Consider the following 26,603-nt stretch of genomic DNA (forward strand, 5'->3'; position numbering starts at 1 on the left):
GGGGTGGGGGAGGGGGGAGAGAAAGCGAAGAAAAGTTCATAATTATACACCAGGCAGCCAGATTTGATGCTTGAACAGAAAGGTTAAATGTTACATTCAGAATAAAATGAGGAAAAGAGTCCTGATGACAGTTGCCCAGAGCTAAATAGGGAAGGAAAAAAAATACCCCTTGCCCATCTCTTCTCCAGCTTCCTCTTCTCCCTCATACTCATTTCTGAGTTTCCCTGCTTCTGCCTTTTAAAGCTCAGGAGCGTGTACAAATAAACCAGTTTGGAGCACAAAGATTACTACTCAGCATGTCAACACTTGATTGCCACCCAAAAGCAGCTTTCACTCACGCCTGAAAAAAATCACACATTTTCATTTCTCAAGCCAACAGGTCTAACAGGGCCCAGAAGACTGGGATGGCAGTCTGGCACTGTGGAGAACCACATGGGCTTTAGTATGGATGGACCTAGGTTCAAATCCCTCCTCTGCCAAGGGACAAATGCCCTAGGTCAGAAACAGAAGTCTGCTGGTTAAGACTTTCCTCTTATAAAGAGATAGACTCAGATGGCACACTCCTTTCATCCTTCCTTTTCCAGCAGGGAATATAGATGTGATGCCTGGAGCTGCTGCAGTCATTTTGTGCTCACGAGGCAACACGCTAAAGGTGGAAAAACTGAAAAACAGAAAGGGTCCTTGATGATATAGACATACTGCTGTTCCTCCGGGCTGCCTGCTTGTCACTGAGACAAAGAAATCCCCGTATGTTTCAGCCACTTTTAGTCTAGTTTTCTAGAAATGCTGAATCTATTCCTAACTGTGACAATCCTTTATTAGCCTGATCTTGAGTGTGAACTTGAGCATGAGCTTCACATCACTCAGCTTTGGTTTTCCTATGTGTAAACGGGGACAAATATCGCAGTGTGTGTGTGAGGGTTGAATGTGACTCCATTTGTAATGCACGATGACTGATGACTGACATTATTATTCATACTCCTGATTAAGAGGAAAGCAATATCATATTATAAAATTTAAAGTCACCTCTCCTATCTCAATAACACTTTCTAGTTTTCAAAGAGACTTCTTGGGGCACCTGGGTGGCTCAGTTTGTTAAGCGTCTGCCTTCAGCTCAGGTCATGATCCCTGGGTCCTGGGATCAAGCCCCGCATCAGGCTCCCTGCTCAGTAGGGAGCCTGCTTCTCTCTCCCCCTCCGCCGCCCCCCCCCCCCCCCCGGCTTGTGCTTTCTCTCACTCTCTCTCCTGTTCTCTATCAAATAAATAAATAAAATCTTTTTTAAAAAGCCAAAAAACAAACAAAAAAGGGACTTCTCTTTCTTCATCTGAGCTCATCCTCAACACCAAATCTCTGAGGAAAGAGATTATTATTCCCTATTTTATGCCCAGCAGACTCAAGAGAGGTTAAGCAACTTGCCCAAGGTAGCTAATGACAGGGCCAGGCTGTAACTCAAATCTGACTCCGAGTCCCTGGGGCCCAGGCCAAGCTGATTTGGAGCTCTTCTACTACAGGTCCCACTTCTCCTCCTGGGGACCACTGATGTCTCAAGTTTAGGGATAACGCTGGGGCTGAGACAGTATGGTTCATGTGGCAAAGACAACATGAGATGGACTCTGGCCTTCAAACTCCCCCTCCTGTCCCTGAAACGTCAGGGTTCCTTGGGCTCCAATCTTCTGCCCACTGCACTTATTACTCCATTAACATTAGGGAACTAAGAGCCCTGTTCAGAAGCAGCCATATAACACAGTGGTTGAGGACCCAGACTGGATTTGAACCTCACTTTTGCCACTTAACATAAAAAAAAAAATTGTTAAATAAATAGTTCTGTGTATTAGTCAGGGTAAGCAAAACAGCTGCTGTAACAAACAACCCTCAAATCTCAGTGGCTGAATGTGGCAGATTTTTCCTCATGTCCCAGTGCAGTGCAATGGGGTTGGGTGGGGCTTGGGGGGGAGGTGGTATGCTCCAGCCAGTCATTCAGCCTCCTTCCATCTGCAGCTTTGCCCTTCCCCCATTAGATCCTCCACACCCTGCAGGCTGATAGGGTTATTTTAAGGGTCAGGCATTCTCTGAACTGGCCAGAACCTATGGCATGGTCAGGTGACCCTACCTATGGTGGGGTGGTGGTGTCCTGGGAAGTGTAACTTCACAGTGTGCCAAGGAAGGAGGGGGTGGTGACCCCTCACCCATGGTCCCCAGCAGTCCCATCTCAGGCTACCCCATCAAAAGTAGGCAGCCCCAACCCCCCAGATCATGTGACCTTTTTGCATTTGATTCATTATTTCATTCTTTGTCACCTCAAATAGTTTTCCTTATTTACTGTCTAGGTCCCCACAGTGGACTACAAACTCCCTGAAAGCAGAAACCTCTAGTATCTTTTACCCATAGTCCCTCCAATATTTACCAAATAAATGTTACACTAGTAGAAGCTCAAACTTTACCAGAATATTGGGACAGCTGGGATTAAGAGAGAGACTGTGGCAGAGGAAGAACGGGGGGCTCCATCCGGCTTCAGTGGGTCCCCAGAGGCTGCCCCAGACCTACCCTGGTCCTCATGCACTCACACTACTTGTACTCCACCCCACCCCACCCCCGCCGTCCACAACAGAAGCCAACACCGGTTCCAAAGAAGTTGTTTATTTGCAGGTATAAAACAAGACCCTGGCCACAGGAGGGAGGGAGGGCCTGCGGGCTCACCTGTAGCAAATCCTCCCTGGCCAAAGAGAATGAGTAAGACTAGAAAAACTTCATCTCTCCCATTCCACCCCTCATCTCCTCGTCAAAAATAACTGGGACCCCAGCAGAAGGTCCCACCTCTCTTGCCCTGGTTAAAACCTACTGAACTGAGAACAGGACAGCCCAAGGAAGATGCCAGCAAAAGGTAAGTAGCTATCTGGAGATGTTAACTGACTGCTCCCCTCCAAATGACAGACCACCCCCTGGAGACACTATCCCCAGAGGGCTTCCCTGTCCTCCTCTGGGCTGGATCCCACTCTTGAAATGAGATAAAACCCTAGAACCTAAAAAACACCCTCATAACCTCGGAATTTCAAAGCCAGCTAACCCCACCCCTGCCCCGACCCTGTCACTGGAAATTGATCCCCCCCGAGCCCCTGGGACAGGTCACAGCCTCTGACTCTCTTCATACTCCTCTTTGGTCATCCACTCGGACTTATAGGAAGACAGATGGGCCACAACGGACGCCCCCAGCCAGACGCTAAAGTTTCTATTGGAACCCACCCACATGGCGGCCTTGGTGGAGGAGAAATGATCTGTAATCAACTCCTTGTACAGGCGCTTGGTGAAACCGGGATAGAGGGTGTTGCCCCCACAGGCCATAACGTGGGAGATGAGCATCGGGTGCAGGGCGGCCTCGCAGGCCAAGATGGCATCCACCACAGCCTGAGAGATGCTGGGCCCCTGCAGGTCGAACACCTGGGGGCTGAAGAACATCTCGGGGGCCAGCCGCTGCATGGGGGTCAGCTCCACTGGGGTGCCATCGGGGAGCTGATAGGTGTTGTTCTCATCTGAGCCGCTCGGCAGGCTCTGGCGGAAGTCCAGCGCCTCTGCCAGATTCTGGGGCACGTAGCACTTGCTCATCTGGGTGGTGGCCACCGTCTCCAGCTGAAACAGGTTGTGGTGGTTGCGATCCTCCTTAAAGAGGCTCTTGAAGAGATAGGCCGACAGATCCTGGCCCGCAAACTCCAGTGTCTTGCCGCTGGGCCGCAAGGGGCGGCCCAGGTAGAAGGGCTGCACGCGTGTCAGGCCGTAGCCGGAATCGACCACCACGCCGGTCAGGAGGCCGGAGGCGTACAGGGACATCTCCAGCTGGTCTGCCAGCAGTATGGACGGCACATCCTGTAACTCAAACATAATCTGCAAGAAGGGAGAAGAGCCACTAGGGTATTTCCCCCACACAAAAGGCCCCGATCCATTTCTGGTTTCTGTTTTCCCCCAGACTGAGCTATGTGCTAAGCTCTCAGAACTGAAGCAGGTGCAGACCTGTGTCCCCTGCGTGTGGGGCGGGGGGGTGCTGCCCCAAGGAGGTGGGGCCCAGGGCCCCTGGAGCTCACGCTGTGGAACAAGGGAGGTGCCAGAGAATTAGGAGTCAGATTTGCCCTGGGGTAGTGGGGGGTGTTTGAGGACCCCCACTGTTCTGAAGACTGTTTTTGGTGGAGGGGTGGGAGGAACTGTCAGCTGCTACATGGAATGGTGCTGAGATGCTTGGCTGTGTGTGAGTCCAGGACCAGCGGGGGCTACGGCCAAGGGGCAGATCAGCCACCTGACCCATTTCTTTAGAAAAGGGAAGAAGAAATTAGACAAGAAACACATATATCATATCCACCACTGCGTCCAAAAAAGGAGGGGGAGGAAGGAAGGAAAGAAGGAAGGAAGGAAGGAGGGAGGGAGGGAGATACAGACTCTCACCTCCTGGTAAGTGAAGTCTTTTTTCCTCCACACATCAAGACAAAACTGGAATTCTGACATTTAGGTTTTGGCAAAGTCCCTAGGCTGATATTCTCCCCCACTCACCACCACACTCCCTCCCCACCCAGATCTTTACAAAGCACCCCAACCACCTCCCTAATTCCCCAGCTCTGACTGCATCCCCAGGTTTCTGACCCTATAGACACAGAAAGGCGGCACTAGTCTGCCGTCTGCCATGGCCTTTGGCCAGGTAGCCTCCTCTTCAGGCCCCAGAAGGACCAGCTTCCCCGCTAAGGCGGGGGGGAGCTCCCCCATGCCCACACTCAGAATACTGTCCCACCACCATCCACTTCCCAAATAGAAGCCAAGGCGCTCTTTTTCAAATAGTAAATTAAATACGAATCCCACTTAAAACTCTCCAGGATCTTCCGATTTATTTAGAGCAGGGCTTGGCAAGCATTTTCTATAAAAGCTAGACAGTTGGGGTTGCCAAATTTAGCAAATAAAAATACAGGCTGCCCAATTAAATTTGACTTTCAGACAAACAACAAATAATGTTTTCATATACGTATGTCCCATGCAATACTTGGGACATGCTTATACTAAAGTACTATTTGTTGCTTATCTGAAATCCAGCTCTAACTAGGCACCACGGATTTTATCTAGCAAACCTACAGTGAGTAAGTTTTTTAGCCTTTACACAGTATGGATACGGTCTCTGCCACAAGTATCACAGCTCTGCTGATACGGTATGAAAGTAGCCAAAGACAGTATGTAAATGGGTGGACATGGCTATGTTCCAATAAAACTTTATTTATAAAAACAGATGGTGGGCCAATTTGGCTCACCGGCTGTAGTTTGCCGAACCTTGATTTAGAGTAAAATCTAAGCACTCCCCACAGCCTCTGGGGCCTGCAAGACCCAACCCCTGCAACTTCAAGGTGGAATATGATCTTGGAACATTTATGGGATCCACAAACAAAGTATCCAGTGTCTCCCCTTCTCCACAGAACATTTCAACTGCTGTGTCTCCATCTGTTAGAGGAAACTCCATGAACCCCATCTTGCCTACAACAAGTGCCAGGCACACACTGGGTACTCAGGAAACATTTATGGGGCAAATTGTTAGAAAGCAGAGTTCCTGATACTCAGTCATGTCTGAACACAAAATGCCAGGTTATTTCCCACTCGCCTTACCTCCAGGGTCTTCCGTCGGTCCGCAGGCTCCTTCAGAGGGGACTCTGTGACCATCACAGGGAAGTCCTCATGCTCCCGTCTATGTCTCTCCAGGACAAACGTCCAGATGTGCTCCATGCCCTCCCAGTTGAGGATACGGCCACGCTGGATGGGGTAGCTAAAGGTATCAGGATGGCAAATGTCGATGCCTAGACTCACGCGCCTTTGGGCATAGCTGGGGCCAGGATTCTCCCTGCATGGGATGTAGTTCACGATGCTTGGGAAGACCATCTGGGGCTCATTCCACCCAGAAAAGCCAGCCTTCAGAAAGCCAGACCCGTGGTCGATGATAATGGTTCTCGCAGCCATGGTGAAGGCAGAGGTGGGAGAGGTCTTCTGGACTCGACTGTGGAGAGAAAGGACGAGGGGTTTTTCCAGGCCACCATGGACTCCTGCCCACTCTCCACCCCAGAATCAAGCTTCAGGCTCCCCTAAAGTGTGTCCATCTCCCCTTCCAAGCCTTTGCACAAGCTGTACCTGCAATGTTCCTCCTGTCTCAAACTCCTAATCACCCTACAAGGCCCTGCCTGCAAAGTCCTGCCAAGCCCTCCTTCCCACCCACCTCTCCCCTTGTACTTCTCACACTTGTCTGTTATACCAGGGGCACACTTCCACTCCACAGGAGCAGAGGTTGGGCCCTGCTACTCTTGGCAGCCTTCACAAGAAGCTTTCACCCAGGAAGCACTTGATGGTGGCTGGCTGCCTGATTCGAGAACTCAGGGTCATGAGCCTCGGGGGCCACCGCCCTCACAATAACAGCATAGGGGCAATAGCAGCATGAGCTGTGGTAACCACGGTGACAATGACAGTGATGACAGTGACAACCTGCAGAGCTACCATTTCTGCGGTGCATGCTCTTGGTCTAGCTCTAGGAGGAACACCTTGCATGGGAGGTTGAACTATGTAAAATTGCCATTTGTGCCGGTCAAAAATGATCAAATGCACTTTCATATGGCTTGAGCAGGTGATCGTTTCTTCTGTACCACAACCTGTAAGGCAGGCACCACTGTGACCCCCATTTTACAGGTGGGGACCCTGAGGCATGGAGGGCTTGAAGTTACTTTCCCAGGGCCACGCAACTGACCAGCTGGGCTGACAATTATACCCAAAGCAGATTCCAAAGGCCACACTCTGAGCATCAGGCTAAGCCCGAGAAGTGGGTTTTGAGTCGGAGCTAGGCGACTAAGTTACTGCATAAGGGAGGCAGTACGCAGGATGTCTGACCACGATCATGGTGTTTCGATGCCTGTAAAGGGGGGGCATAAGAACCACCATGCCAGAAAGGCAGGTGTGGTCACTACCTGATTTCCAGACTTACTACAAAACTACAGTAGCCAAGACAATGTGGCATTGGTGAAAGATTTATCACAGAAACATGGAGAATGGAATGACAAGTCCAGACACACATCCTCACAAAGTTTGACAAGGTGCAAAAACCAGGAAAGGAAGGACCAATGGTCTTTACAGTAAATGGTAAGGAACAACTGGAAATCCACATGCAAAAAAAAAAACTAACCTCAATCCATACCTCACACCTTATTAAAAAAAAAAAACTCAAAATGGATGATAGATCTAAACATAAAACCTAAAACTAGAATACAACTTTTAAAAGAAACAGAGGAGAACATCGCTGTGACCTCAGATACAGTAAAATTTCCTTAGAGAGAACATCATTTGCCTGGTCCATAAAAGAACAAAATGATAGGCTGGACTTTGTCAAAATTTAAGAAATTTATACTTTTTTAAAAAAAAGATTTTATTTATTTATTTGCAAGAGAGAAAGAGAGAGAGAGTGCACAAGCAGTGGGGGGAGGCAGAGGGAGAGGGAGAAGCAGACTCCCCACTGAGCAGGGAGCCCCACTACAGGATTCAATCTCAGGACCCTGGGATCATGACCTGAGCTGAAGGCAGACGCTTAACCGACTGAGCCACCCAGGTGCCCCAGAAACTTGTACTTTGAAAGACACTGTGAAGGGAACAAAAAGACAAGCCACAGACTGGGCGAAAGTATTTGAAATCATATATCTGATAAGCAACTTGCATCCCAAAACTATAATGAACAAACTCACAAAACCCAACATAAGTAAAACAATCCAATAGTTCAAGTGGGCAAAAGATTCAAACACATCACAAAAAAAGATACACGAATGGCAAGCAAACGTATGAAAAGAGGCTGAACTCATGAGTCATTAGAAAAATGAACATTAAAACCACAATGAGATGGCACCACCTGGCTAGGAGAACGCTCAAGGTTAGAGGCTGACCGGACCAGGTGAGGGGCGAGGATGTGGGGGGCCTGGAGCCCATATACGCTGCTGGTGGGAATGCAAAATAAAACACTTTGGAAAACAGTTTGGCAACTTCTTATATAAACGTAAATATACACCCACCATACCTAGGACTCTCACTCCTAGGTATTCTCCCAAGGGAAATGAAAACGTACATTCACCCCAAAATCCTCATGCACATGTTTATAGTCGCTTTATTTATAATCATCAAAACCGAGCAACCACCTAACGATCCTTCAGCTGGAGAATGGATAAGCAAATCTCCATTCAGTGGAGTAATACTCAACGACAAACAGATATGAACAAGTGGCATGTGTAATAACGAACAAATCTCGAGTACACTGGGGGAAGGAACCCAGACTCAAAAGGCAACAACTGTATGATTTGATTCCCATGACAATTCTGGAAAAGGCAAACGTATAAGGACAGAAAAGAGGGGGCGTCTGGGTGGCTCAGTCGGCTAAGCGTCTGCCTTGGGCTCAGGTCATGATCACGGGGTCCTGGGATCAAGCCCCGCATCGGGATCCCTGCCCAGCAGGGGAGTCTGCTTCTCCCTCTCCCTCTGCTGCTCCCCCTGCTTATGCTCACTCTCTCTCTCATATAAATAAATAAAATCTTAAAAAAAAAAGAAAACAAATCTGGGGGTGCCAGTGGCCAGGAGTGGAAGGGGGGTGGCCATGAGGGGTTATGGCAGGATTGGGGGTGATGATGGAAGCGTGCTAGATCTGGGTGGTGAGGGTGAGTCTATGACCGTATACGTTTGTCAACTCTTGCAACTATACACTACAAAGAGTGATTTTTACTCTAAGTAAAAAATGTTAAGGGAAAAAACCCATGGGTGCAGGGACACCTAAAGGTTGATGTAATCACCTTGCAGAATGCGACCTGTCACCCAGATGGCAGCCTTGGTGCCCGGAATGCACATGGGTGTTTCCCGTAAGAGTAACATCCAGGAAGGCAGTGCGGCCCGAAGGTGAAATCTGGGGCTGTCACCCCACTGGCTCTATGCTCTGCCTCCGTTCTGGGCAGCAGCTGAGCCCGCACATCATTGTGGGTGATGACAGCCACTTGGCGGCCCTGGCCAGAGGCTCCCCACCACCACCAACCTTGGGGCAGTGACAAAGCTCTACCACCTTGAAATAGCTCTGACATCAGATGGGGGAGAGCAAAAAGGAAGAGAGATGGGGCCAAGGTGTTGGCCTCCTCCCTGGCCTGCTCACCCTGAATCACCCAGTGATGAAGAACCGGTGCATGGATGACATCCACCAACCTCCCCGCATCACAAGAGCGGGCTCACTGGTGGATGCTTCCCTGGCCCTGGCCTTCCGAATCGGAGGACAGCCTGCTGGGATGACCTCCACTGTGGCTGTGCATCAAGATGCTCACTGGGGGCATGGGGGGAGGGCAGGCTGGTGGCCTGAGCGACCTAGCCTGGGAACAGAAGGCAGAGAGGCAGTGCACCATTCCTCTCTTGGGCCATGATGTAGGAAGAAAGTCTGGGGGATGCCATGGAGCCCAGCTCCAAGGACAGAGATAAAATCCACATATTCAAAAGCATTTTTACTGAGTCAGCAATACTATAAATTCCCACGGAGCACCCACGATGTACCAAGAACAATTCTAGCCTGACTCAATGGAGCAGTTCCTGCCCTCCCAGACCTGACATCCTACTGAGATTGTCAGTAAGCACCAGATCAAATACATCATGCCAGGGGGAGGGGAGTGGGACTTAGTACAATGAAGAAAAATAAAATCTGATAAGAGGGCCAGGGAGAATAAGGAGCCCAGTGTTGTGGTGTTGTTCTAGACGGGGCAGTCAGGAGAGGCCTCTCTATCAGGTGACCTGTGAGCGGAGAACAGGAGTGAGAGAATAAGGCATGCGATTACCTGGAAAAGGGTCCAAGCCAAAGGAACAGTAGATGCAAAAGCCCTGAGGAAGAAACTGGTACGTGTGTTCTAGGAACAGTCAGGAGGACCATATAATGGGATGTGTGTAGTGGGCGAGGGGAAGGGTGCCAAAGTTCTTGGGCGGGCCTCGCAGGCCTTCATATTGTTTAGAGACATGGGAAACCACTAGGGGCGTGGGGGTTGAACAGAGCAATGACATGATCTGACTTGAGTCGTACACACTCCACTTGAGCTGATATGAAGAACGGAGCACAGAGATCAAGGTAGAAGCAGGGGATGGAAAGGACATGACAGATGACAGTGGCCTGCGTTACGGTGACAGCAGGAAAGAAGGTGGGAAGTGGTCAGACTCTGGATGTACTTAGGGAAGACTGTTGTTAGAGTGGAGCACGAAACAAGGAGAAGAATGAAGGAAAACACCAAGATCTGGGGCCTGAAAAGCTGGAAGAATGAAGTACCCACTTACTGAAATGGAGAAGACTATAGAAGGAGCAGGTTTGGGGCAGGGAGGAAATTGGGATTTTTTTTATGTTGGACGTGATAACAGTTTGCGATGCCTATTAGGTACACATGACGATGTCCAGAGGCAGAGTCTGCAGATGTCTGAGCTGGAGATATAATTGGAACTTACTGAGGGTATGAAATTGCAAGTTTTGGGCATGGATGAACTCATGAAGAGACTAGGGGCAGATCAAGACAAGTGCCTGCAGGTAATTTAAGGTCTAGGGGCTGGGCGTTGAGAAGGAACCAGTAAAGATGATGAGAAGGAGTGGCTAAGGGATAGGAGGGTATGTCAGAGGCCAAGCAGAGAAAATATGTCAAGAAGAGAGAAATTAGATGAAGACTGAGAAATATCCATGGAATTTAGCAACACAGAAATCACCAGTAGCCTTGGCAAAAGAGTTTCATCGGAGTGTCACTAATGGAGAAAAGCCTGAGAGGTAGGAGACAGAGATCTACGAAACTGGCTCCCTGCTCTGCAAAAAAATCAGCAGTGCACGTAACAAAAGAAATGTTAAGGGTTCGAAATTGAAGGACGGGGTCACTAACACAATGTACATTTTCCAAGTGCGGATCAGAGAAATAAAATTACATAAAGAACATTATCGTGGCCTCCTGGTGCTAGCAGCACCAGGGACAGACTACCGCAGCCCTGCCTCCCACTGAATATAACTAACAACGTCAAACAAAATGCAAAAAGCAAAAGGAAAAGCAAAACAGGCAGATTAAAGAGAAGAATCAAAACTTAGAGAAACAACCCAGCGAGGGGTGAAGTTCTCATCTGTTCTATTTCCCCTTTTCTCTTGCAGTGTCACCCTGAGACGGGTTCCCAGATGAGCTTCAGGAGGGTGTAACTGACCTCTAAGACCAAGGGAAGACCTGTCTTTCTGGCCATAACATCAGGAAAGGGGGCCCTTGTAAGTCAACGGGGATGGAAAGAAGAGAGCAGAGAAGGAACTCCTCTTGTTCTGTGTAAGAACCGGCTCAAGGCCCGGATGCACATGTGCGTGCGAGGGAGGGACCCAAGCAGCAGCACGAAGCCACTATGAGTGGAACTGACATTGGAACCACCACTCACGGAAGAAGACCAAGTACAGCCTGAGCCCAGCTGGGCCGCTGCACACTAAAACAGAACCAAGAAAACAAGTGTTCTCCAGAAGAGCCTCGCAGCAGGATATTCAGGATATCCAGCATAGAAACCAAAATTACCCAACACACAGAGAATCAGAGAAACCTTATTAATCCTTCAGGGAAAAGATAAACACCAACACTGAGATGACCCAGATGCTGGAATTACTGAAGATGTCTGAACAGCGGTTATAACGGACATACAGGTAGATGCACTGTAAGTGAAGGGAAGGACAGGTGTTCTCAGTGAGAGGTAGATTCTATAAAAAGAACCAAGAGGTATGCATAATATCTGAATTTTTAAAATCTTTTCCATAGTAGAAGGGAGGTGGCAGAGCAATGAATAAGATAAATTATGATATCAACAGAAATTACCCAATCTGAAAAACAGGAAGGAGATAATGTAACAAAAAGAGCCTTAGAGGCCCGTGGGATAATATAAAAACGTCTGATATTCATGTCATTGAAGTCCCACAAGACGAGAAGAAAGATCATCACAGTATAAAGTATTTGAAGCAATAATGGTTAAAAATTTCCCAAATTCTGTGAAAGACATAAATTCAGGGAGCTCGGCACACCACACCCCAAAGAGAATAAATTTAAAAAACAAAACACACAAACACACATGTAGACACAGTGTAGTCAACTACCGAATACTGAAGTTTTCTCTTGCTTAATCTTGGAAACCTCCAGAGAAAAATGAAAGCATTATAAATATGGAGGGTGGGGGACAACAATTAGGCTGACTGCAGACTTCTCATCGGACACAAATGTCAACCCAGAATTCCATACCCACCAAGAGTATCCCTCAGGAATGAAGACAAAAGGAGACATTCTTAGTTGAAGGAAAACCAAGAAAATTCATCCCCAGCAGCACTGCTTTCAGAAATGCTAATGATAAAAAAAGAAAAAGAAATAAAAAAGAAAAAAGAAATGCTAATGAAAGTTCCTCAGGTTGAAGGACAACGATACCAGAATCTGGAACTGCAGGAGTGAAGGAGGAATACCAGATTTAGTAAATATCTGGGCAAATATAAAAGGATCCTTTATCCTCTTAAAAATGGATATGGCCATTGAAAGCGAAAAGTTATAACAATGTGTGGTGGTGTTTCCAGGGTATGTGGACGTAATGCTTGTAAGTCCTATGAGAAAGGAGGTGGGGGAAGTAAGCTATGTGGTTGCAAGTTTTACACGTATGTGAAGTGTAAACATTAACTCTAATTAGACTGTTAAAGGCTAGGTATACAAAAAAAATTTTTTTAATTAAAAAAAAAGGCTGGGTATATGCATGCCAATCCCAAGAGCAAGCAATAAAAATAATAATAATAATAACAATACAAAGAGAAACCCAAAAATACAACAGATAAAGTAAAACAGAATACTAAAAAACATCCAAATAATCTTAAAACATGGCAAGAAAGAAGGAACAGAGAAACAAAAGAACAGAGCAGGGACTGAGAGACACAAATAGTAGCCCTATATCCAACCATATCAACAATTACACTAAAATAATATGCCCCAAGCCACACCAATTGAAAGACAGAGATTGTCCGTTGGAATAACAACAACAAAAAGACCTAACTGCAGACTATCTGTAAGAAATCCACTTTAAATACAATGATAAAGATTAGTTAAAAAGTAAAAGAATAGAAAAAACTAAACCACATAAGAATGAATCAAATGAAAGCAGGAGTAGCTACCTTAATATCAGACAATGTTGGCTTCCTAACAAAGAATATCACCAGGAACAAAGACAGGTGTTATATAATGGTAAAAGTCCGGTTCACCAAAATGACATAATAATCCTAAATATATATGCATCGAACAGGTATTCAAAACTCAACTCTTTAAGCAAAGACTAAAAGATGCATAAAAAGAAATAGAAAAATCCACCATTCGACCTGTAGGCCATGACTCCTTTTCTCGTAATTGAGAGTCGAAGTAGATAAGCCAAGTTGGCTGGCTGTTCATGAATTCTGTATCTTTGCTAATTTTCCAACTGACATTTTTAAAGCATTCCATTAAATAAGAGCAGAATGCACATTCTTTTTCCAAAGCACATGGGACACTCACCAAGATAAGCCACCTTAGGAGCCACAAAACAAACCTTAACAAATGTAGAATTGAAATCATATAAAGCAGGTTCTCTCATCATAAAGGAATTAGGCTAGAAGGCAAAAATAGAATGATATCAGGAAACTCCCCAAACCTTTGGAAATTAAATAGTGTGAGTCAAGATAACTCATGGGTCAAAGAAAAAAATTAGAAAATATTTTGAAATGAATGGAAATAAAAATACAACCTATCAGAATGGGTGGGGTGCAGCTAAAGCAGTGCTCAGAGGGAATTTATAGCATTAAATGTTCATGTGAGGAAAAGGAGAAAGGTTTCAAGCCAATAATCTAACCACCCACCTCAGGAAACCAGAAAAGGAAGCATGTGTTAAACTCAAATCAAGCAGAAGGTGGAAATGATAAAAGTTGAAAACAGGAAACCAATAGAGAAAACTCAATAAAATGAAAAGTCGGTCCTTTGAAAAGATAGATAAATTAATAAACCACCAGTCAGACCAAGAAAAAAAAAAGAGGAAAGACACAAAGGGTTGATATCAGGAATGAGGTGACATTACTTCCAATTCAACAGCATGAAAAGAGAATATTATGAACGGCTTTCTGCCTATCAGTTTGACAACGTAGGTGAAATGAACAAAGTCCTTCAAAGACAGAAGATACCACGGTTCACTCAAAAAGAAACATATAAGCCAAATAGCCTTCAAACTAAGAAAGAGATGAATTTTTAGTTTAAAAACCTTCCAACAAAGAAAATGACAGTGCCAAATGGCTTCACTAGTACATTTTATCAAACACTGAAGGAAGAAACAAAGCTTATTGTATACAATCTCCTCCAGAAAGCAGAAGAGGAGGGAATGCATCCCAACTCATTTTGTGAGGGCAGCATTTACGTGATACCCAAATCAAAAATATTACAAAAAACCCTACAAAACAAAATCTCTCATGAACATAGATACAAAAAAATTCTCAATGAAATATTAGCAAACCCAGCAATATATAAAAAAGATAATACACATCAACTGAATGGGGTATATCTCAGAGATCTAAGGCTGGTTCAATATTTTAATGCCAATATACTTTGACCTATCAACAGACCAAGAAGAAAAACCACATGATTATCTCAATGGAAAAAAACCATTGCATAAAGTTCAATGTGCATTCATAATAAAACATTTCAACAGTTAGGACTACAAGTGAATTTCCTTAACCTGATAAGGGGCATCTAGAAAAAACCTACAGATAATGGTGAAAGACTGGAACTTCCTTCCGTAGGATCAGGAACAGTAAGGACGTCCCCTCTCACCCCTCCTCTTCAACAATGAACCAGAAGTCCTACCCAGTACAATATGTCAAGAACAAGAAAGAAAAGCCATACAAATTGCAAAGGAAGAAATGAAACTGCCCCTATTTACAGACGGCATAATTACCTATGTAGAAAATCCCAAAGAACCTACAAAAAAAAAAAAAAAAGATACTACAACTAATAAATGAGCTTGGCCAAGTCACATCATTCAAGTTCCATATTTTAAGACTCAGTTTTATTTTACATACCAGCAACAAACAGCTAGACGTCAAAATTTTTAAAAACAGTGCCATTCATAATAGCATCAAAAACCGTAAAAGACTTTGGCATAAATCTATGAAAATGTGTCATAAAATATGCTGAAAACTACAAACATTGATGGAAGAAACCAAAGAAAATCTAAGTAAATAGAGATGCTGTGTTCATGGATGAGAAGATGTGATACCATTAAGATGTCAATTCTCCCCAAACTGATTTATTGATTCAATCCCAATCAAAATCCCTGCAGAATTTTTTTTTTTTAGGTATCAACAATCTGACTCTCACATTTATACAGGAAGACAAAGGAATGAGAATGGCCAAACAATTTTGAAAAAGAACAAAGTTGGAAGACTCACACTATCTGATTTCAAGACCCGCTGTAAATCCACAGTCATCAAGAGGCTATGATATTGGTGTATGGATGTCCACACCGATGACTGGGAAAGAACAGAGCGCAGGAACAGACTCTGACAAGCATGGCCAAGGATTCTGACAAAGGTGCCAGGTAGGACATTGCAGTGATGAAAGGTAGTCTTTCCAATGAACAGTGCTGGAAACAAATTGAACCTCTCTGTGGAAAACAAAATAACCTCACCCCATTCCTCACCTCTTGCACAAAAAATTAACTAAAAATAGATCATGCAAACCATAATTATAAAACCCCAAACTGGGGGCGCCTGGCTGGCTCAGTTGGTTAAGCGTCTGACTCTTGATCTCAGCTCACGTCTTAATCTCAGGGACATGAGATTGAGCCCTGTGTTGAGCTCCATGCTGGGTGTGGAACCTACTTAAAAAAAACAAAACAAAACAAAACAAAAGCAAACTGTAAAACTTACAGGAGAAACCGTAAGAGAAAATCTTGTGACCTTATCTAAGAACATCTAGGTGTTCTTAGATACAATACCACAATCCATAACAGGAAAGATTTTGAAAGAGTTTTATCAAGACTTAAAAAAATTCTGCTCTTTAAAAGACACTACTATGGGAATGAAAAACATTAGCCACAGGACTGGTAGAAAATATCTGTAAATCACATTTCTGATGTCGGACTTATATCCAGAATATATAAAGGACTATCAAAACTCAATAATAAAAAAATGAGCATGTTAAAAATGGCAAAAATTTGGACGCTTCATCACAGAAGTTATATAGATGACACATACGCACACAAGAAGATGCTAAACATCATTAGTCATTAGGGAAATGCCAAGTAAAACCACAATGACACACTACTACATACATATTAGAAAGGCTAAATTTTTTTTTTAAAGAACAATACCAGTCGCTGGCAAGGATGTGAAAGAACTAAAACTCTCATACACTGCTGATTGGAGCATAAAAAGGCCCCATCAGGAAAACAGCTTGGAAGTTTCTTATAAAGTTAAACATCCACCTACCAGTCAACCCAGCAACCTGATTCTTAAGAGAAATAAAAATTTATGTTCACAGGAAAGACTTTGCACCAATGTAAATTACCCGCACCTGGAAACAGCCTAAATGTTCTCCAACTGGGGAATGGATAAACTGGGGTATGTCCATCCAACGGTGTCCCGCTCAGCAGCAGAAAGGAACAAACTATGGATACGTACAACAGAATGGATGACTTTCAAAATCAGCGTGTGAAATGAAAGAAGCCAGACCTGCAGGCTGTATGTTTGCATTTCTAGGACATTCTGGAAAAAGGCAAAAACTGTCAACACAGAGAAGAGACAGGTGGTTGCCGAGGGCTGGAGGTGGTAGGAAGGGTTGACTACGTAGGGGCACGGAGGAATTTGGGGGGATGACAGAACTGGATTATATCTTGGTTACATAAAGAATCACATAGAAAAGGGTGAATCTTATTTGCATGCAAATCTTTTAAGTGAATTTTTGAAAAGAATATTTGGGAAACTATTGGTGATATTTGAACATGGGTTGTGTCTTCATTGTCAGATTTCCTGCATTTGATCACTGTATTGTGGTTTTGAAGGAGAATAGCCTTGATTTTTAAGAGATGCATAAAGAGGTATTTAAGGTAAAATGTCATGCAATTTACTTCCAAGTAGATCGGGAACTAACCCAGCACATGTAAATAGAAAAAACCTCAAAGCAAATGTGGTCAGAAGATATTGACTACTGCACAGAGGTGAAGGGCTTTTGAGAGTGCATTGAACTGTTCTTGCACGTTCTCTAAGTATGAACAGTTCTGAAAATTAAAAGCTTTCAGGAAAAGGAAGGATGGGAGGACAGAAATCGGAGACAGCGAGTATAGACGATTTTGATGAGTTCTGCTATGAAAGGAAGCAGAGAAATACAACAATAGATGTGGAGAGAGATGAGGCCCCAGGGGGCTTGGGTTTCTTTTCTTTTCTTTCTTTTTTGATAGATGAGAAAAAGTATGTTGGTTTTGTGCTGATGAAAATAATCCAGTGGAGAAAAAACTTGAACGGCATCAGAACAATTAACCACAGTTAGTTCTAGACTCCGTACTATAAGAAACTTTTGTCTGCTTTTCCAACATCATACTCTACCCTCTCCCTCGGCGCACAGGCCTCCAGCCCCACTGATGTTTTCCTGGTCTTTCCTTCCCCAGACCACAGCCTACTCCGTCCTCCCTGGGACCCTGGCGTTCCCTATGCCCTCTGTCTGGAACACCTGTTCCAGCTCTTCTGGAAACCACTGCTTCTCGCCATGACCGTCTGGGTTCAAGGGTTGCCCATCAGAGAAGGTCTCCCTGTCCACCCACTCTGCTCCCAGCCAGAATCACAGCAGCGAACTTTACTAGTTCTATGGCACTTATCCCAATACCAGATGATGCTGTGTGTCTTCCGGGGTGTTGTCTGTCTTCCAAATGCCGCCAGAATCAAGCCTTGACTCCAGAAAGCTTCTAGCACCAGCCAGCTCCCACATGGGAGCTCATTTCTCCACGGACGACCACAACCCAGAAACCTGCTGGTGCTTACACTGTGCCAGACTCCAGGCAGGGCACTGCACACATATTATCTCATCTAAACTGTACAAGAAGCCAATGACAAGGGCATAGGACCATCTCTGGTATACGGATGCAGGGATTAGCGTTTACACAGGTGAGGGCATTGGCCCCAAGACACCCAGTCTACAGGGCGACCTGGATTCCTATCCATGCCCGTGGCTTCCAGAGCCCAGGGTAACCACTGCCATGGCTAACCAAGGGGCTCAGGTTAACTAGTTCTCTTAACCCTTCATCTGAAAATGAGAACAACTACCTTTCATGGATGCTGAAGGGACAAGCAAGATCACTTACAGGAAGCGCTGTGGAACCATACCACCTTAGGTCCCGTTAGTTGGTGGAGGCTCTTACTGCTAATTGTCTACACGGAATCTTTGCTCCCCAAGGGTCTGTACAGTATTTGTGCACACAGGCACTCTGGGGTGTGTCCACCAAGGCTCCCTCTAGGGCCCCAAACACAAAATGCTTTGTGTTTGGTTGGAAACATTTTGTAAGGAACTCGGCGCCTTTACCTACACTCTTGCTGGACCCTAAGGAACGCTCGTGACATGGGGAGCCTCACTCCGTGTTTGGATATCAGCACTTGACCGCTGCGTACTTGACCGCTGCTCACCCTGAGCATACATCCCATGACCCCCACGCCATTGGAGCACTTTGCTCCCCATCTCACGAGCACGGTCACCCTGTGGGCCAGACACCACCATTGGCTTCAGGTGTTTATGTAAGGGAACTGAGGTACGGGGAGGAAACTTAATGAGTCCACACAGACACTGAGCGCTGAACTAGGATATGAACCAGGGTCTCTGGCTCCTGAGTTCACGCCTCTAACCCAACAGCTACATTGTTCTCAGCCTCTCCATGCTGTGTTCGGCACAGCACAAAGACACCTGTGTCCTGACCCTCAAACACGTGAATACCCATGAACAGTTTGGGTTATGTGGCCAAGGGGAATTAAGGTTACAGGTAGAATTCAGGCTACTAATCATCTGATCTTGGGATAGGGAACATATCCTGGATTATTCAAATGAGCCCAGGGGAATCGCAAGGGTCCTTGAAATGTGGAGGAGAGAGGAAAAAGGTCAGAGTCAGAGAAAGAGGCAGCAACACTGCTGACTCTGGGGACAGAGGATGGGGCTGTGAGCCCAGGAATGCAGGTGGCTTATAGAAGCTGGGAAAGGCAAGGAGGTGGAGTCTTCCTTGGGGCTTCCAAGAGGAACGCAGCCCTGCCACAACTTGATTGGAGACTCACTTTGTGCTTCAGACTTCCAGAACCGTAAGGGAATAAATCTGTCTTGTTTTAAGAACTAAGTTTGTGGTCATTTGTCTAGCAGCCCTAGGGGACCCATACAGATGCAAAAGCAGCTCACGTTTCTTTCCTGTTCATGGCTGACCAGGCCCAGGGGTTCTGTAGTAGGGCCCAAAGGCAAAGCCCCCATCCCAAACACCCTCCCCTTGCCTCCTGTAGGGAGATCCCACCGGCTGGGCTACCAACTGAAACCAGACATTTCATTATGAGGTCAGACATGGCTCTCGGCTTCCCTGCACATCAGGAACCAAGCTGGGGGACAAACGCCTGGGGCCCTGCAACAGTCCTCATTAGGTCCAGAGTCCTCTCCTGGGGGCAGGGAGCTGAGCAGGTCTCACCTCCAGAGGCAGATGGGCTGAGCCTCATCATAGGAAGTCCAAGGGCAGGGTAGAATTGATCCTTCAAAAGAGTGACTGGGTTCAGGGAGTGCCTTCACTGAGGAAGGGGGAGGGGAGGCAGAAGGGAGAGAGACAGAGACAGAGAGAGACATCAAATTTGCATGAGGGGAAGACAGGGTTTTAATTACTCCTTTTCTTAACTCCATTGTACCTTGAGGTATTTTAACATTACTCTCCCTGGCAGGGAGGATTGATTGATTGTCTCTTGGCATTCAGAACCCTGATTAATGTAAAACTAACCAGTCGTTCTGAACTCTGGGGAATTAATCACTTAAATGTGGGAATTACTCAATAAACCATTCAAACATGCAATAAACCAAGCCATTAAAAATTAATCACTCGACATCCTGGCCGTGTAAACAGGGCTAATAAGAACCTGGCAGCCTAGAAAGAGTGAGAAGGAAAGGGGGAGGAGGGTAAGAAATGCCTTTAACCAGCTGCCCCCCCCCCCAAGGACCAGAGGGGACACACCAATGTCCAGGCCACATGTCACAGATCATCAGGGCAGGTGACATCTGGTCCCTGGGTCCCCCTCCCACCTGGCCCTAGGACAAGGCCAGCAAGAGAGAGAGGAGTGCTCACTGGGTTGGTAAGAGGTGGCAGGGTTAGAGCTACAACCGTTGACAAATACTTTTTTTTAAGATTTATCTTTATGTTTTTATTTATTTGAGAGGGAGAGAGTTGGGGGGGCACAAGCAGGAAGAGCAGCAGAGGGAGAGGGAGAAGCAGGCTCCCAACTGAGCAGGGAGCCCGATGCGGGGCTCAATCCCAGGACCCTGAGATCATGACCTGAGCTGAAGGCAGACACTTAACCAACTGAACCACCCAGGCGCCCCCTTTGACAAATATTTATTGAGCACCTTCTGTTTGCCAGGCACTGTGCTGGGCTCTGCAGATAGAGCAGTGAACAGGAAGACCATGAAGCTGTCATGGGGTATGCATATGTGTTAGAGGGAGGCAGGAAACACTTGTTTTATAAAACATTGGCTATAAAGAAAAACAAAACAAAGGACAAGGGTAGGTAAGGGTAGTAGGTATATGGGAAGAAATTCCTATTATAAACAGGCTGATCAGAAAAGGCCTCACTGAGGAGGTGCCATTTGATCAAGATGTGAAGAGGAGAGGGCACCAAGCATACAGGTATCTGGGGAAGAGGGAGGTAAAGGCCCCGAGGTGAGAGTGTATACAGCCTGTCTGGGTGGGAGTGATCCGGCCATGTGGGCTGTTTTTTAGCAGGGAGCATGGGGTGCAGAGCATCAAGGGCCTTGTCGGGAAATCTTAAAGGAAGATGTTGCCACTAAGGCTTCTGAGCAGGATGAGGGGGGCTCGTCCCTCCCACCTGTTAGAAGACCCACACTAGCAGCTGGACTCAGGATGGGTTGGGGGGCACAGGCAGAAGCAGGGAGGCCAGTTGGGAGGTGGCCACCCTCATTAGGGTAACCACCAAGGCCCCCCAGTTGCATACGGGTCAACCCCATCTGGTCAACAGCACCCACATCTGGCTTTGCACCCGCTCTTTACTTAACCCTCAACTCAGGGCTGTGTCCCAAACCCCTCACCACAGTGACTGGTTCAGGAAGGGACATGGGACCCAATATAATGATCATCTTCAGTGATGAAGAGATGTTAATTCAGGGCTTCTAGAAAAGAATTTTTTTTCTCTTATCACAGAGGACCACCCCCTAGAGCCATTTTCTCCTGTTCAGCATGGGCATGTGAGATCTGAAATTCCCACGGTCCTTACTGTGACACAGCTACCCCCGTGGTTAAAGTGGGCCCAGAAAAATGGGGCCAGGTGGCAACATCATGAACTCCTGGATCAAACTGCTCCTAAAGCCAGAGTCCCTCTGGGGTTTTCAGTTCTTAGAGCCAATCAATGTCCTTGTTTTCTCTGAGCCAGTTTGGGTAGGTTAAGATTCCTGACTGACACAGAATTTTTATGCTGTGTGTATCATTTCACCTAGGCCTGACATGTACCCTATGAGGTAAGTATTATACCCAATTTTCCAATTTATAGATTAAAAAAAATGGAGGTCCAGAAACATTGTCCAATAGCATACTGCTGGAATCTGGCAAAGCTGGAATTTGAACACAAGTCTTGTTGGTTTTAAAATCCTTGCCTTGGGCTTATATTCTATCTCTAAAACCACAGGGACCTTCATCTGGGCTCAATGACTTAATTCGGGAACAATGATGCGGCCTACACTGTCCCCTGCTCACACCCTTAGCAGACATCATCGCTAACGGGCATCACTCACCATCTGAAGAACGCCTTCCTGCAGGGCCTCGATGTGGTGTAGACCCTCTCCACCCGCTTCCAGCCACTGGGAGGCCCCACGTGACATAGTAGCTGAACACCGTCCTGACAAGTTCGAGAACTAACCCTGGCTGCTGAGCCACGGCTCCCAAGCCCACACAAGCCACCCTCTCCCAGGCCCCATCCCGCGGGGCCCAAAGGAGGAGACTGACATCAATGCTGGAAGCAGGAAAAGCTACCAGGAGCTTGCGGTGGCTGGGGCCCTTGGGGAAACCCCAACCTGGAGGACAAGACAGGAGCACCACTCACAGGGGGGGCCAGGGGGCCACACTTGTGTCCCATGTTGCCCTGGGCAGGTCACAAGTTTGAAAACCGACAGAAGCTTCCAGAAAAATAGAAAACGCCAAATTTGGTAAAAGAAGTCGAGCAGACCAAACCATTAAATAAATTGAAATGGTAATCCAAGATACCCCCTCAAAGGGCCGTAACCACCAGATGAGCAGAGAAGTGAGCACAGAGGTGAGCACAGAGGAGAGTTCTACAAAGTGGACCATCCCTCAATTACAGAAGAGAGGGGGAAAAAAGAAAGCACCAGTTCTATTTTATGAACTTAGTATAATCTGAATTCCACAACTGAGTAAGGATACTATAAGCAAGGGAAATCATAAGGGCATTCCACTGATGAACATAAGTAATAAAACTCCAACATAAAGTATCAGCTAACCAGGGTAAGAGTCAAGTCAATGAAACCCAGAGGCAGCATGGGTCAGACCAGATCAGAGAGCCTGGGTTCGAATGTCAACCTCTCCACTCCTTGCTAGCTGCATAACTTCCTTGAACCCTGCCCTGGACCCTGGACTCCACCCCCAAGGAGTATGTGCACACGCACACACACACACATCCTCGGTCACTCGGCCATACAACCCAACATCCACTCTCATGACTAACACCATTCAGGCCCCAAAGAAGAAGCTGCTGCAGAAGTTCCTGCTCAATATCACAGAAACAAGAGCCCACCTGAGAGCAAAGGTTGGGGGCTCAGAAGGACCCAGCTTTGAGCTGTAGGAGGCAGACTTTGGGCAGCAGAAGTACTTCGCTAAGAGGAAAGGCAAATTAACCACTGTCTCAAAACTTCCTCCCAGGCCCCATACAATAGACTCCTACAGAATGAAGGAAGATGTCCTTGCTTCCTGCAGGCTCCCATTTGTGGGAATAGAGGCTCTCTTGACTTAGCCAGACTAGGACAGCATTCCCCGCCGCCTCATGGGGCAGCTCAGGAACATCTGAAACTTTGAACAAGCCACATGCCCTTAACATTTATATGTGCCTGGATCTAGCGGTAATTATTTATCCTGCCAACTAGATGGACAGCGAATGCCAGAATTCTGTTTTCAAAGGGCAGGCACCCGCCTGGGCGGCTCAGTCGTTAAGCGTCTGCCTTCGGCTCAGGTCATGATCCCAGGGTCCTGGGATCGAGCCCCGCATCGGGCTCCCTGCTCAGCAGGAAGCCTGCTTCTCCCTCTCCCACTCCCCCTGCTTGTGTTCCCGCTCTCGCTCGGTCTCTCTCTGTCAAATAAATAAATAAAATCTTAAAAAAAAATAACTTTGAATTAAAAAATTTTATTGATGTATACTGTGCCTCATAATGTTTGCAGCTGATTTTGAATTTTAAATGAAAAACTTCTGAAAGTTTAAGAAATTTTTTTCATTTTTTTATATTTAATTTATTGTTCATAAAAGTTTAATTTTGCATACTTTGTACATAATTATGTTTTATTTTTTTCATCTTTTATCTCACTGCTTTCAATAGAACCCAAATTATGGGAAAGCCTTGATTACAACAAAATTTAGTTATTTTACTAAATTGGAGGCAAGGAAAGTCAGTTTTGTGGAATAAATATATAATTTATGAATTATGGATTACTTCATTACTCATCCAAATATTTCTGGCTTATTAACAGAACACTGAAATGTGTGGTAATAATTAAATTTGGTGATCTTGGTATCTTGTAGATTTGATCTTTATCAAGGTAGATTTCTCAGACAGGAAGATAGAATATATTTTATTTAACAGTTGGTTAACTTGTTTTATAACTTTAAGTTGAAATGAAATTTAAGGTATATATGAGTGGGAGTTTTTGCTTGTTTTAGAATAGTGTTTTTTTATTTTTTATTGAAGTATAGTTAACATACAGTGTTACGTTAGTTTCAGGGCACGATATAGTGATTCGACAGTTCTACACATTATTCAGTGCTCATCGTGACAAGTGTATTTTTAATTTCCCTTCACCTGTTTAACTCATCCCCCGACCCACCTCCCTTCTGGTAACCACCAGTTTGTTCTCTATAGTTAAGAATTTTTTTTTGTTTGGCTCTTTTCTCTTTGTTCATTTGTTTTGTTTCTTAAATTCCATGTTATGAGTGAAATCATATGGTATTTGTCTTTCTCTGACTTATCTCACTTAGTGTTATACCCTCTAGATCCATCCATGTTGCTGCAAGTGGCAAGATTTCATTCTTTCTTTATGGTTTAGTAATATTCCAGTGTATATATATATATTTAGAATTGATATATGACTATTCATTTATACTCCTTTCCTGGGCCCTACAAATGCTAGAGTTGGGCCTGACTAGCTGTGTGACTTTGGGCAAGTTAACTACACTCTCTGTGCCTTCCTTTGTCTCATCTAAGAAAGGGATAAAAAATACTGCCTCACTCACAGAGCTGTTGCAAGGATTGAGTTAATACCTATAAAATACCTATAATACTGTCTGGCACATAGAACTTTATAGTCACCTTTAGACCAGTAGGGTTTAGCACAGAAGTGTAAGAATTATAACAATAGACAAACCCTTTGATCAAATTTAACTTCTATTTTTAAAAACTCAACAAGGAATTGAAGAGAATTTCCTTAACCGGATCAATGCTACATCATAAAACCTACAGCAAATCTGTCTTTAGGTGAAAATCTTAGCCCTGTTCCTCTTTATATTGGGAATAAGGCAAGAAGTCTGCCGTCCCTGCTACAACACCATTCAATACGGCACAGGAGGTGCTGACCCACGCAGTTAGACAAGAAGATATAAAACAGAAAATAATTGGAAGAAGAGAGAGAAAACTATCACCATTCACATTTAAGATAATAATGTCAGCATTAATAGAAGAAAAATCCACCAGAATTGAAACATGCTCAGAACAATGAACTTAAACATGAACAGCATTCCTATATACTCACAATAACCAATGAGAGACACCACTCATGTTATCAATTCAAAGATATATCTTATATTAGAATTGACCCAAATGCTCAGGACTTGTATGAGGAAAAGTTTTAAGTTATCAAATGACCAAAAAGGGGGGGGAGGGATAAAAGGAAATCTAAATGTCATGTGAACATCGTTAAGATGTTAACTCCCCAAAATAATCCAGAAATTTAATGCAACTTCAATAAAAATTACAGCCAGGTTTTTAAAGAATTTGATCAAGCAATTCTAGAAGAATCTTGAAGAAGAGAACTGCTCAATCTCGAAAGAGAAAAACAAAGCCTCTGGCCTCCAAGGAATGAAGAACTGTCCCAGAGGCAGGGTAATAAAAACAGCTATAATGCTCATATAAAAAGAGATGAACAGCGGAACAGCGGAGGTTGCTCAGAGATAGGAACCTCCTTTGTGTGCCAAGGTGAAGCCTGATAAAGGTGGTCCCAAACTGGAGGTGAAAGGAGAAAATGTGGGTGGGGGGCAGGGGGAGGGACTGTTTAGAGTACAGAGGAAAGTAAACTTACCTGCTTGCCAGACAGAGAACACAGGACCAGATCCAGATGGATCAAAATAAAACTATAAAGCTAAGGGGAGAAATCGTGGGAGAATCTTTCTGGCCTTGGCATCGGGAAGGGCTTTTTAAAACACACACACATACACACAATTTCTAAGGCCAAAGACAAAAAAACAGGAGAGAGAGATGTAACAACATAAACGTGATCGATTTCCATTCCATGAAAGCACAGACGCATTTAACAGACACACATCACAATGCCAGAAGAATCCGGCAATGTCTAACAGTGACAAGCAAGGAACTCTTATAAACCAACAAAACAAAAAAACAAACAAACAAAAGACCAACAAATGGGGAGAAGAGGTAAAGCGTCAGACTAGCCAGCTCGGGGACGGGTATCCAATTAGCCAGCAAGATGCAGAGGTGTTCTACCACACCTCAGTCAGCAACACAAGGAAGGACAGCAAGGAGGTGTTCTGTATGCACCAGATGAGCAAAACTAAAAATCATCAACAGGTGCAGGGGAGGGTACGGTGGGTTGGGGGCGGTTGGAAGCTCTCAGCCCCACTGGCGGAACTGAGCCCAGCAGGACCACTTGTGCAGCCTGGTGACCGGGCATTCCCACTCCTTGGTCTGCACCCCCAGAGAAACACCTCCCTCCAGGCCTGTGATGGGGCTTTACAAGGACATTCCCTGCAACCTTGTTTGTGGGGCGGGACCTGGAGAGACCACCAACATGGGTGCCATCAAGGAGAGATGGAGCCCTGGACGCATTC

The 26,603-nt window shown here is 45.4% G+C and overlaps 1 protein-coding gene across 5 annotated transcripts in view; it reads right to left on the reverse strand.

The window, feature by feature from the left end:
- Positions 1 to 2,641: 2,641 nt before the first annotated feature.
- The window catches only part of ACTL8 (actin like 8), a 65,004-nt gene continuing 41,042 nt past the window's right edge, over positions 2,642 to 26,603 (reverse strand). For all 5 annotated transcript variants that reach the window (XM_073903622.1, XM_025855754.2, XM_073903623.1 and 2 more), the window contains exons 2-3: positions 5,627 to 6,011; positions 2,642 to 3,877 (exon numbers count right to left, since the gene is read on the reverse strand). In XM_073903622.1, the coding sequence (XP_073759723.1) occupies positions 3,125 to 3,877; positions 5,627 to 5,974 (1,101 nt within the window). In that variant the 5' untranslated portion in view covers positions 5,975 to 6,011 and the 3' untranslated portion in view covers positions 2,642 to 3,124. The remainder of the gene's footprint in view (positions 3,878 to 5,626; positions 6,012 to 26,603) is intronic.

The sequence above is a fragment of the Callorhinus ursinus genome, unplaced genomic scaffold (genome assembly GCF_003265705.2).
Source record: "Callorhinus ursinus isolate GAN/ISIS: 27379988/994484 unplaced genomic scaffold, GSC_fseal_2.0 scaffold18, whole genome shotgun sequence".
NCBI classification, from domain to species: domain Eukaryota; kingdom Metazoa; phylum Chordata; class Mammalia; order Carnivora; family Otariidae; genus Callorhinus; species Callorhinus ursinus.